This window comes from Lagenorhynchus albirostris, chromosome 6 (genome assembly GCF_949774975.1).
Source record: "Lagenorhynchus albirostris chromosome 6, mLagAlb1.1, whole genome shotgun sequence".
In the NCBI taxonomy this organism is placed as follows: domain Eukaryota; kingdom Metazoa; phylum Chordata; class Mammalia; order Artiodactyla; family Delphinidae; genus Lagenorhynchus; species Lagenorhynchus albirostris.
The window spans coordinates 3,255,378-3,266,223 of NC_083100.1; the positions used below are offsets into that span (position 1 = coordinate 3,255,378).

A 10,846-nucleotide genomic window follows, 5' to 3' on the forward strand; every position below is an offset into this window, starting at 1 on the left:
CACCTCCCAGCATCCGGTCCAATGTCAGTAATCCCGAGGCTGAGAAACCCCGACTTAAAAGTAAGAGGAAAAACCTAAGAAACTGGAATGAAGATTTGGAAGGCTGCGTGGCCACCACCTTATCCCAGCTCATGTGGCCATTTCAATCTGGAGCTGGCCCCAGGCATGGGTGAAAAATAGTACCTACTGAGAGGTCAGATAAGCCCAGAAATAAACGGTGCAGGACACGGCCTGGGTGAAATGGCCCGTTATCTCCAGGAAGGTAACCAGAGGCGCGGCAGCAAGGCTTGGCTGCCTGACCATGAAGAAGCTCGAAAAATCTGATGGCATCCTACTACTGGTTCCTCAGTTCAAGGCCAAGAAGCACAACTACTGTCGAAAACAGAGGGTCCTTTCCATCTAAAGGCCAAAGAATTGTAATAAGCTCTAAACTATAAGAAAGTCCACAGCCGTCTGACACTAAAGAATACTTATCTACTGAGTGTATTGAAAGCAGCAGCCGTTAGTGCTTTTTCTGAGTTCATGGAACCAGTCCCAAGGGCCGCCTGTATCCTCCTGACACAAAGGAGATTGTCTCTCCTGTATTTTTCTCACAACTTTTGTACAGACTGCTCTCTTTTCTCTCCCCTTGACCCCCGCCTCTCACTCCAGCCCTCAACTTATGAGGGAGGGATTCACCCCTGCCTCTGCATCAGTAGTTCCTGAGGCACACCCTGGCCAGTCCAGCAGGACTGCTGTCCCCTGGTAGAGATGAAGGGAGAAAATAACTACCGTTGGGTTAGCACCTACCAGGTACCCGGGAGATGCTCTGCATTTCCCGGCACGGCTCATTACTACAACCACCGGATAATGTTTTCCCTCTGTCACAGACAAAGGAAAGGAGGCTGGGATACGCTAACTTGCCTACAGACACACGACTTCAGAAGGCTGACTGTGCTTCTCCCACTGCCCCGAACCTTCTCCCCACGCCGGACTGACTTCCGGCCTGTGGGACGCCAGCCCTGTCCACCTGCACTCCCATTTCACTCCTCTCCTATCATGAGACTCAATACCTTCTGCACTATAGAGCACACCTCTATGACAGCAAATTTCAACAAAGAATAAGTCATTGCTCTAGAGCTGTGCTGTCCAATATGGCAGCCACCAACCATAGGTGGCTATTTAACTTGAAAGGAATTAAAATTAAGTACAACTTAAAATGCCCTTTGTCAGCTGCACTAGCCACATTTCACGTGCTCAATTACTACACAGGGCTAGTGGCTGCCGTGACACACAGCACAGAGACGGAACGTCTCCATCGACACAGAAAGCCCTACTGGCCATCACTGCTCTGCAGGATTTCAAAGTATATCTGGGTGATTTCCAGCAATATCTAAGTCCAGCAATATCACTCCCTAAGGGTGGAGTCATATTAGTTGCAATATCTAAGTCCAGCAATATCACTCCCTAAGTCCAGCATATCTTCCAGCAATATCACTCCCTAAGGGTGGAGTCATATTAGTTGTTCAATCAACATGGAAATGCCATCTCTCCGACTGTCAACTTGGAAAATTCCACATCTTCCCATGTGCCTAAGGGACATCACAAAAGAAGGTGAAAAGTAAAAAGCAATCCAGGGTAAGGGTGGAAAAGCTGATAAACTTATGTGCGGGAGGTTGAAAGCATAATGAGCAACTTTAGATCTCCTGGGTTCTTTCTGCTGAACTATTATCACGACCACTGTGTGATTTTTCACTCACTCCCCGAAGCCAAGAAGTGGGTGGAAACACTGCACTATAATACGCCAGTGGAGCTTCTGGACGGTTCTGGCGCTTCCGTACTTGCTGATCCAGGGGTTTACCCATTGCCAAGACCATATCACATTCTGCCTACCTAAACTCTCCAGGTATTTTGTATTTGTTTTATGGAAAGTATATCTCACATCGTAGAGGATTTTCCGAACAAATAAATGAATGATGCCTGAAGCTCTGAAAATCTTATTTTTTCATAACTTCCTTTGTTTGCTCCCCTAATTTGACATGGATTCCACTCTCAGGAAAAGCACCGTGATGACTAGTTCTCTTGTTTGCGCCGTATGGACATTGCATCCTCCTTGGTACGTCTCAGATTATTTTTCAACTTTCTTCTCAAACCCTTCTACCCCCTTAATCAAAACCCAAACTCCATCTGTAGGTACCAAATTAGAGAGGTTTGCCTTGTTAGCATTAAGCAGCATTTCCTCCCAGCACTGACCCTGGCCTTGAAGGCACTGGCCTTGAAGACAAGGGGGCTCGGATTCAAGTCCAGGCCGTGTGCCAGGGTCCTGAGGGACGACTTAACGTCTGGTGCCAACACTTCAGCCACCCCGCTGCACCCCAGGTGGTGTCCTGGTCACATCTCCTGGCATCTCCCCTCCTGGCCTTTGCTCAAATCGTTCTCACAGTTTTTTAGTGCCTCATTCTCACATCTGAATGGATCCAAGGATCACCACCCATCTGGGAAAGGCTCCAAGATGAAAGACAGAGGCCACAGCACACAAAGGGCAAAAAGAAAGAGACCATAATGTAGGGAACAAAAGAAATTTTCAGGAAAACCCAGAAAACCAAAAATGAATATTCCCCAGAAGGATAAGAAAAGGTACTGCATTAGTGAATCAAAAAGGATGCTATAAAAATGGAACAAAGACCCAAAACAAACAAAAATCTTAGAAATTAAATATAGAACAGGTAAGTTTAGTAGAAGGAGTGGAAGATAAAGTTGAGTTATCACCCATAAAGTATCACCAAAAGACAAAAAGCTAGAAAATGCGGGGGAAAGGGAAGTTATTTCCAACAACAGGAGTTCCTTTAAAAGAGAACAGAGAAAATGGTGAGAAGGGGACAATTTTCAGAAAATTTTCCAGAATTTTAGGATACAAATTTCCAGACTGAATGAACCCAGTAAATGCTTAATAAATAGAAAAATAGGACCTAGAATACTGAGGATCAAGAGAAGACCCTAAAAGCTTATAGATATTATACAAGATACTGAAAATATATAAGGCATCAAATTCTCAAAGCAATCCTGAAAGCTAGAATCAAATGGAAAAAAGTCTTCAAAATTGTGGTAGAAAATAGTCTGTTAATTATACTTTTTGATATTTATTATTTTGTTTTATCAAATAGGTAACACAGTCGCATGGTTCAAATATCAAAAGCGTATGAAAAGTTACACTTAACAAATCTGCTTCCACTTACATCTCCACGTTTCTTTTACTATACTTTCTGCCAGTGTTTCTTTCTGTAAATGCAGGCAAGTTACAGCTTTTCTCACGTAAGGGACAGCATGCTATCTACACTTTCCGTATGTTGCTATTTTTAGTTAACAGTACATGCTGGAAATCATTTCAAAGAATACATAGAAATCTCTGTCATTCTTTGGAAAATTATTTTTAACCTAGAACTCTATGCTCAGACAAACTATCAAGTATTAAGGTAGAATAAAGACATTTTCAGACATGCAAGCACTTAGAAAAGGCGTTCTCTCTCAGAAAGCTACTGAAGGATGTGCTCCAGCAAAATGAGTTAGTATGGATCCAGCAACAACAACAACAACAAAGAAGTGGCAAAAGGAGTTCTCAGCATGGCGGCAAAGGGAACGGCAGCTGAAGCAAATCCTAAGAGCACTCAGAGCAGACTGGGTCTAGAGGACAGAGCCCTCCAGGGGGTAGATTTCCAGGAGGGAATAAAATGGAACTGATAGATTTGTTTAATCACATAGAAAATAATATTGTGAGGGGGTCCTATTGAAAAGTTTGTGAGGAATTAGGTATGATAGATATGCAGAGAAATGAGCAGTTGGGAAAAAAAAGAAGAGAGAGAAAGAATTAACCCCAGAAAAAGCAGAAAGTTGTACAAGGAAAAAGGTTACAGTATAATACTTGGCTCTGCAGTTAACACTATCATGTCACATCATCATCACCACTAGTGTTTACTGAGCATGTGTCAGTCACCATTCTGAGGTCTTTTCATGAAATACCTCATATACCCGTATAACCACCTTGTGAGAAGTATGCTGTTAAAATATTCCCATCTTACATATGAGGGAACGGAAGCACAGAGTGGTTAAGTAACTTGCTCTAGGTCATGGAATAAGTGGAAGGACCAGGAACTGAACCCAGGAAACCTGACCCTAGCACCCATACTCTTAACCAGCCTATTGTTCTGCCAGTGCCCATTCATCTCACCTAAAAGTACAATGTAATATGGTGTGAAGATACGGAGAGAGAAAGGTGGGGAGAGGACCTGAGCTAGACCTACAGATCCCAAGTCCTCATCCTCAAACCAGGGGGCCAGCAGGTAGTACCTAACATTGAAAAATCAATAACTAGTGCATATGCATATTATTTACAAACACGGAGCTACTCACCAGATCACTTAGGGTCTTGTAAGGCCATGAGGAGCTTGGCTTTTACTGAGGGATATGAAAAGCCATTATGACACGATCTGACATATTTTAAAAGGACCACCAGCTGCTGTGTGGAGAACGGCCTGGAGTATGGGACCAGGGTGAAAACATATATTACTTTAATTCAATAAAAATTAAGTTTTAAAGATGAACGAATGAAAAAAAGAAGAGGAGAGACACAGTAAGGCAGAGAAGAATATGGGACTCTCCCACGAAATGTTATGCCTGATGGCTCAGAGGTCAGCTGGGGATGACAGTCCCCAAGATGGGAAGCAAGTCAGCTCGACTTCAGGGCACCACCTGGAATAGGGCCTTGGCTGGAGCCGAGACACTGATCCCAGGAAACAGCCTGGATGACGAACTGGCACCCCTTAGTTAGCAGATGACCTTAGCATCTAGGACCCTTTTTCTTATGTCAAATAGAGATACTCTAAACTCTTCTGATGGGATATCATATAGTTACGGGGGTGAAGTTTGTGGGAGTACCCGGCACACCTTAGGCCTTAAAAGCAACCTCAGGGACTTCCCTGGTGGTCCAGTGGCTAAGACTCCGTGCTCCCAATGCAGGGGGCCTGGGTTCGATCCCTGGTCAGGGAACTAGATCCCACACGCTGCAACTAAGAGTTCGCATGCCGCAACTAAGACCCGGCACAGCCAAATAAATACATAAATAAAAATATTTAAAAAAAAAAAAGCAACCTCAGTCCCCATCTCTCCCCTTTCCCCTCCTGAACCCTGACAAGGCTCACAGGTTAACTGGCTCAACTAGAATCAAGGCCTTCTGATTTCCATTCTACCGAGCAGACCCTTCAGGTCCTCCACATGCATTCACAGTCCTGACTGCTGAACCCATGAGTCACTGAAGATTCACCCAGAAAAGGGAGAGGGAGAGAGCTGGCCCTGTGACAGAAATAGCTGTGGGGGGGGGCCCACAAGCCATCGGGGGCCAGGGGGCTGTCCACCCCTGAGTTTCCAATTCCAACTCCATCCAGAACCATCTTGTCGGGAATCACGGCAACAGCTCAAGGTCACAGGCATGGTGCTCGCCATTCCCCTGACAGCTCAGACTGTGATAAAAGTCCGCCTGGAACGCTGGTCCTGTCACATTCCTAACGCTTGTTATTGATCCGCCAAGATGTGTGTGGCTGTCTTAGGAAGATCAACTATGCAAGGGCCTGGTAGTTGTGTTAGAGTCTGGGGCAGGGCGGTGTGTGCAGTGCCAGGCGCTGAACGCCCCTCACATGTTCCTGACCTGGAAGGTGGGGCCCTGACACCACCCCCAGTCCCAAACCACTGGCCACGCCGGATTTCACCCTCCAGTCAGTGTCTGACAGGTTTGCATCCACCAGCCAGCCTCAGAAAAGCAAATTCACTGGAAAAAAAGGTATGAAGGTGATGGTTCACATGAAGTGGGACTGGCTGCAGCAGCAAGCCTGTGTTGTAAATGCCAGTGTGATCGCAACGGAGGTCAGGGACTGCACCAGGGTACCTGCAGCGTGCGTCACACCAGCTGGGCTCCCTCCAGACTGCGTGACCCCAGAGGGGCCAGACCTGCTGAGAGCCGGACGAAGGTGAAGTGGAGGCCCAAACTGAACCAGATTTCCAGGCCACTCTGCAAAAGGGCTTGTGCACCTAACCCCCAGACTGGCCCTCGAATGGCCTTGAGGCTTGAGGAGAAAAGGAGTCAGGGTCCCTCAAGACAGGGTGATCTGTGGGCACTATTTGGGAAGGACGGGAGGTGGGGGGACAGCAGGTGAAAGGGGGCTTTAGGATTAGAATGTCCTTTATTCATGGGACCACACAGAATGAGACATGGAGACTGTCCTAAGTTGGGGTGCCCAGAAGCAGAGCCTGAGGCAGGGATTTGGATGTGAGTGATCTACCAGGGAGCACGGCCAGCAGCGGGGTGTGAGGGGGCAGATGGGGCAGGGAAGGAGGTGGACTCAGTCTGCCCTGGGGCCCTCCCACGGGGAGCCCTGGAGTGTGAACTGCACCACAGAGTTGGTTCCACTGGGAGGCAAGTGGGCTGGGGGTGGAGCTTTTTGTGTCCTCACATCCCGGGCTCAGTCGCTGTGGGCTGCCCCTGGGGTGGGAGGTCTTACCCCCCCCCCCGCAAAGTGACCCCACCCAGTGGCCATGGGCACTTCTCTAGTGAAGTGGGGCCACGAGCCCAGAACAGCCACACTCACAGGCCAGGGGTCGGCACCCTCCAACAGGGGGGATCTGGGAGGTGCACCAGCGCCCCCGGGGCAATCATGGGCCCAGAGGGCAGCGTCCCAGTGGGACCACCTAGGAGAGGAGGCCACGGGAAACAGTCATGGGGGAGGTCTCCGTGCTGTGAGCGAGGAAGGGAAACCGACCGGCGTTCACGGCCGCAGAGAGGATGCCGGGCTCGCTGCGAGGACCGTCTAATGCCGCCTGCACAGCTTGCACAGCCGCCTTCCTCTGTACTGGAAAGGCCTTCTCCGCTGGAGAGGAACACTTTGAATTGCCTCGGGCACTGTGAGAGCAAAAGATCATTTCACTCAGCACAGAGCGCTGAATGAGAGGTTTGGGATGCTACCAAAAATCATCAGCAGAATGTTCAAGGCGGTGGGAGAGAAAAACATATCTGCTTGCAAGACACCTCTCCCTGGGATGTGAGAAACGCTGCTCGAGCTTCTCAAAGTGCTTACTGGACCTTCCTCCTGAAAACATCTTGCCTGAATCCCGCCTCAGACAAGACAGTGAGAAACAAGCTACTCGTGCTAACGCAGCTGCAGTGTTTTAAAGTTACAACTCCATTTACTACAAACTTGCCGGGAGTGAAACCATAAACTAAACTGCAGAAATATAAATGCAGCGCTTCCACTGCATTTGAGTCCAAAGCCCTCAGCAGGGAAGCCAGCTCTCCAGCAGGGCCCTGCCTCGGCCGCTCCAGGCTCCCCGTCCCAGACTCCATCACCTCTGCCTGGAACTCTCCACTTATCCCCTGAGTGCACATTCCTGGGGGCCTGACCCGAGTCCACCCCACCCCCTGCCACTTTCTTAAGGCCTCCTGGGTTTGTCCAGGCCCCCCCCACCCCTCCCCAAGTGCTTCGGGGGAAGCCAACTCCCCCCATTTCCAGGATGGGCCTGACTGATCACAGGGTAAACCCCCTCTGCCCTACTGCCACACTGCTGAGTCCACCATCCTGGTCACAGAGCTTGGCTCAGGGGCGGCATGGGAGATGCTTCTAGCTCTCAGGACGGAGCCACCGGAAGAGACGGGGTGTGGGCTCAGGAGCGGCAGCCTGGGAACGCGGCAGCCAGTCTGCCGAAAGCAAAGCGGCCTGAGGATGAGGCCACCCGCAGAGGACGGCCCGGGAGAGCCAGCTGCAGAGAGGCCATGGAGAAAAGGGGCCACCGCACCGGTGAGGCTACCCGGGAATCTGCCCTCCAGCCAAATCATTTCCCCTTGTGGAGGCCAGTCCAGGTCAGGGTTTCTGTCACTGCAAGACTAACTCAAAATGCCACTTCCCCCGGGGGGCCTCCTCTGATTGCCTGTCTTAGTCCCGTCAATAAATTTTAACTCTCTCATTTCGAAACCTTCAGGGAACGATATCCTTTAAATCTCAGATTCCTGTCTTCTATTTTTGTTACTGATCTATGTCAGGCCCCAACTCCTGGAGGGCGATGCTCTTCAGGTCCATCCCTGAATCCCAGTCTCCCTAGGACAGGGCTCTGGAGAGCACGTATCTGCTGAATCAACGAGCAAACACGAAAGCACGGAACTTAAGACGATTTTGTTAATTTTTATAAGAACTCTCGAGAACTTCATGCTGAGTAGATATTTGCCATTTGAATAGTGACTCTAAGTTTCACAGCTGGGAAATAGAATCCAATTTGTAGTAAAACATAAAGTGTTGCACCAGCTCCTTCCAACACCACAGATACGTGCCATTCAGCACTTGGAACAACCACATCTATGGTTGGTCTTATTGGGAGGATGTGTGTGTGAATAGCCCTCGCATTTAGCTAGTTAGTCACTTTATGTCTGCTACTCACTTCCTTTAATCCTGACAGCCTCGGGGATTTCTTCTTCCCCATTTTCGAGGTGAGAAAATGGAGGCTGGGAGGGGCTGAGCAGGGTCGCACAGCTCGCGAGGAGCTCTGCACAGTTTCGAGCCCAGGTCTGATGCTCACGTCTGAATTTGTCACGGCCAACTGCGTCCCCTGGCTGGGAGGCAGGACCGCGGGTTCCCAGTTACTCAGGACCTCAAGGCCGTCCACCCAGGAGCAGCCCCCGGCCTTCCTTTTCCGTCTGTCTTTATACAATCCAGCAGATATGAGGTGGACTTAGGGAACCCTCATTCTCCTTCCTTTGACCGTAACCACTGCCAGAAAGACAAGGCTCACGGATCGTGTCACCTCAGGCCTCCCAGAGAACACCTGTTTGGTTTTATGTTTAAATACGTACTTAAAGGACCGTCTTCACAGGGGGTGGGGATCATGTTCAAGCTACTACATTTAGCAAATGTCTATATTTAGCCAAACATACTGTAAGTGCCTTTTTGTCCCTCTTCTGTTTTTCAGGCAATGCAACAGAGACTTAGGAGCACCTACTATGTGCCTGGCTCTGTGCTGAGCTCTGGGGATACGAAAGGAAGACATTGCCTGCCGGGTGGCCACCTTCTACGGGGGTCGGACCAGTGAACAAATAATGCTGAGGCCACGTGACTACCACAGCAGGCGTAGGGAGTGAGAGCTAGTGGAACCCGAGTGGAGGCAGGGAGACTTCTGCCCCGGGGCGATGTAGGAGGTCTCACAGAGGACACAAATCTACCGTGGGCTTTAAGGGTTGAATAGGAGTTTTCCTGGAAAGCCTTTCTCTTCGCATAGGGAGAAAAACAAAAGTGTTCATTCATTCAGTAGTCAACAAATACTGATTGACAGCCATGTGTCCATAAAAGCAACATCACCTAAGAACTGGTCACAGAGTAGACCTCCATAAATAGCTGACTGAGGCAACCAGACGCCTCGGCCTAAATCGCCTGGAAGTTTTTCCAGGTGATAATAATGACATGCAGACAAACTCCATCACATTCCAGCACCTGGAGGAGAGGGTATCAGGAAGGCGGCACTGCCTCTGCGTGTACATCCTCTATAGTTAGCACACTGGGTGCACAGTTCAAAAGGTACGGAAGGGTATACGGTAAAAAGCAAGCTTGTCCACTGTTGGCCCAGGGAATCACGCCCCTTCCCAGGGAGGCTGCTGCCACCAATCTGCTGGGCATCTTTGCCAACGTCACCGTTTGTTTAACCTGAAGGCTGAATCCTTGTGGGAGAAAAAGGCACTTGCACAGCTACGCGGGCGGTGCACCTTTTGTTCGCCACACTTCAAGTTCATCAGCGACCATCATAATAAACTCTGCCCGGGGAAACTTTGAGGGGAACCTCTCGGCGTGCCTGAACCCGTCTGCACGCGCGGTCCAGAAACAAGATTCACGGGGACCCCGGTTCGCGCCCAAGCTGCGCCTTGTGTGTCAATCGAGACGGCAACTGGTTATCGACAGGAGCGGGTCATTTCGCCAGGGCCATGTCGCCTGCGGGGACTGTCCTCGGGCCTCCAGGGTCGGGCCGACATCACCCTCACCATGCGGCGCAACACAGCGGGGCGCTCGCTCGCCCCCCACCCGGCCGGCCCGCGGCCACCTTGCGCGTGGCGGGGGGGCGGGCGGCGGCCAAAGGGAGTTGGCGACATGGGGGGAGGGTCGGTGCCGCCGGCCTGTCCCCGCGGCGGAGGACCGGCGCCCGGCCCACCGGGGTCCCGGCCTGGCCCGCGCCCCGTCCGCGGCGCCGGCGTACCGACGGACGGCGGACGGACGGATGCCTGACAGCTACGGCGGCGCCGCCAGCGCCCGCGCCCCGGCCCGGCCCCGCCGCTCACCTCGCGCGCAATCTGGTTCAGCGCGTCGTCCTCCGCCGTCAGCCGCTCGCGGTTGGGGAGCCGCTTGCGCCCCGAGCCCTGGGTGCCCATGTCTGCCGGCCGCGTCGCCCGCTGCGCTGCGGGACCGTGGCTCCCGCCGCCCACGCCCCTCTCGGTCCGGCCGGGCCCCGCTCCGCCCCTCCCTCCGCCGCGGCGTCATGGCGTCAGCGGGCGCGGGCCGGGGACGCGGGGACGCGGGGACGCGGGGGACAGGGGCTGGGGGCGCCGGTGGGAGGAGCACGGGAGCTCGGGCTCCGGGGACAGCAGGGACGCGGGGACGCGCCGAAGAGGGGACCGGGGAGCCGGGTGCACTGGGACTCCGGGGGCCAGGGACGCGGGCGCTGGGGGCTGGGGGCGCGGGGACGCCGGGGGACCGTGAGCATGCAGATGGCGGGAGGTTTGGGATGGCTGGGGGTCGGGGGCGCGGGGACGCGTGGGGCAAGGACAACTGGGAGTGTCGGTGGAAACTGGGGC

At 51.8% G+C, this 10,846-nt stretch overlaps 1 protein-coding gene across 25 annotated transcripts in view; it reads right to left on the bottom strand.

The window, feature by feature from the left end:
* The window catches only part of LRRFIP1 (LRR binding FLII interacting protein 1), a 142,324-nt gene extending 131,836 nt beyond the window's left edge, over nucleotides 1-10,488 (bottom strand). For all 25 annotated transcript variants that reach the window (XM_060151763.1, XM_060151762.1, XM_060151760.1 and 22 more), the window contains exon 1: nucleotides 10,334-10,488. In XM_060151763.1, the coding sequence (XP_060007746.1) occupies nucleotides 10,334-10,423 (90 nt within the window). In that variant the 5' untranslated portion in view covers nucleotides 10,424-10,488. The remainder of the gene's footprint in view (nucleotides 1-10,333) is intronic.
* Between the last annotated feature and the right edge of the window lie 358 nt (nucleotides 10,489-10,846).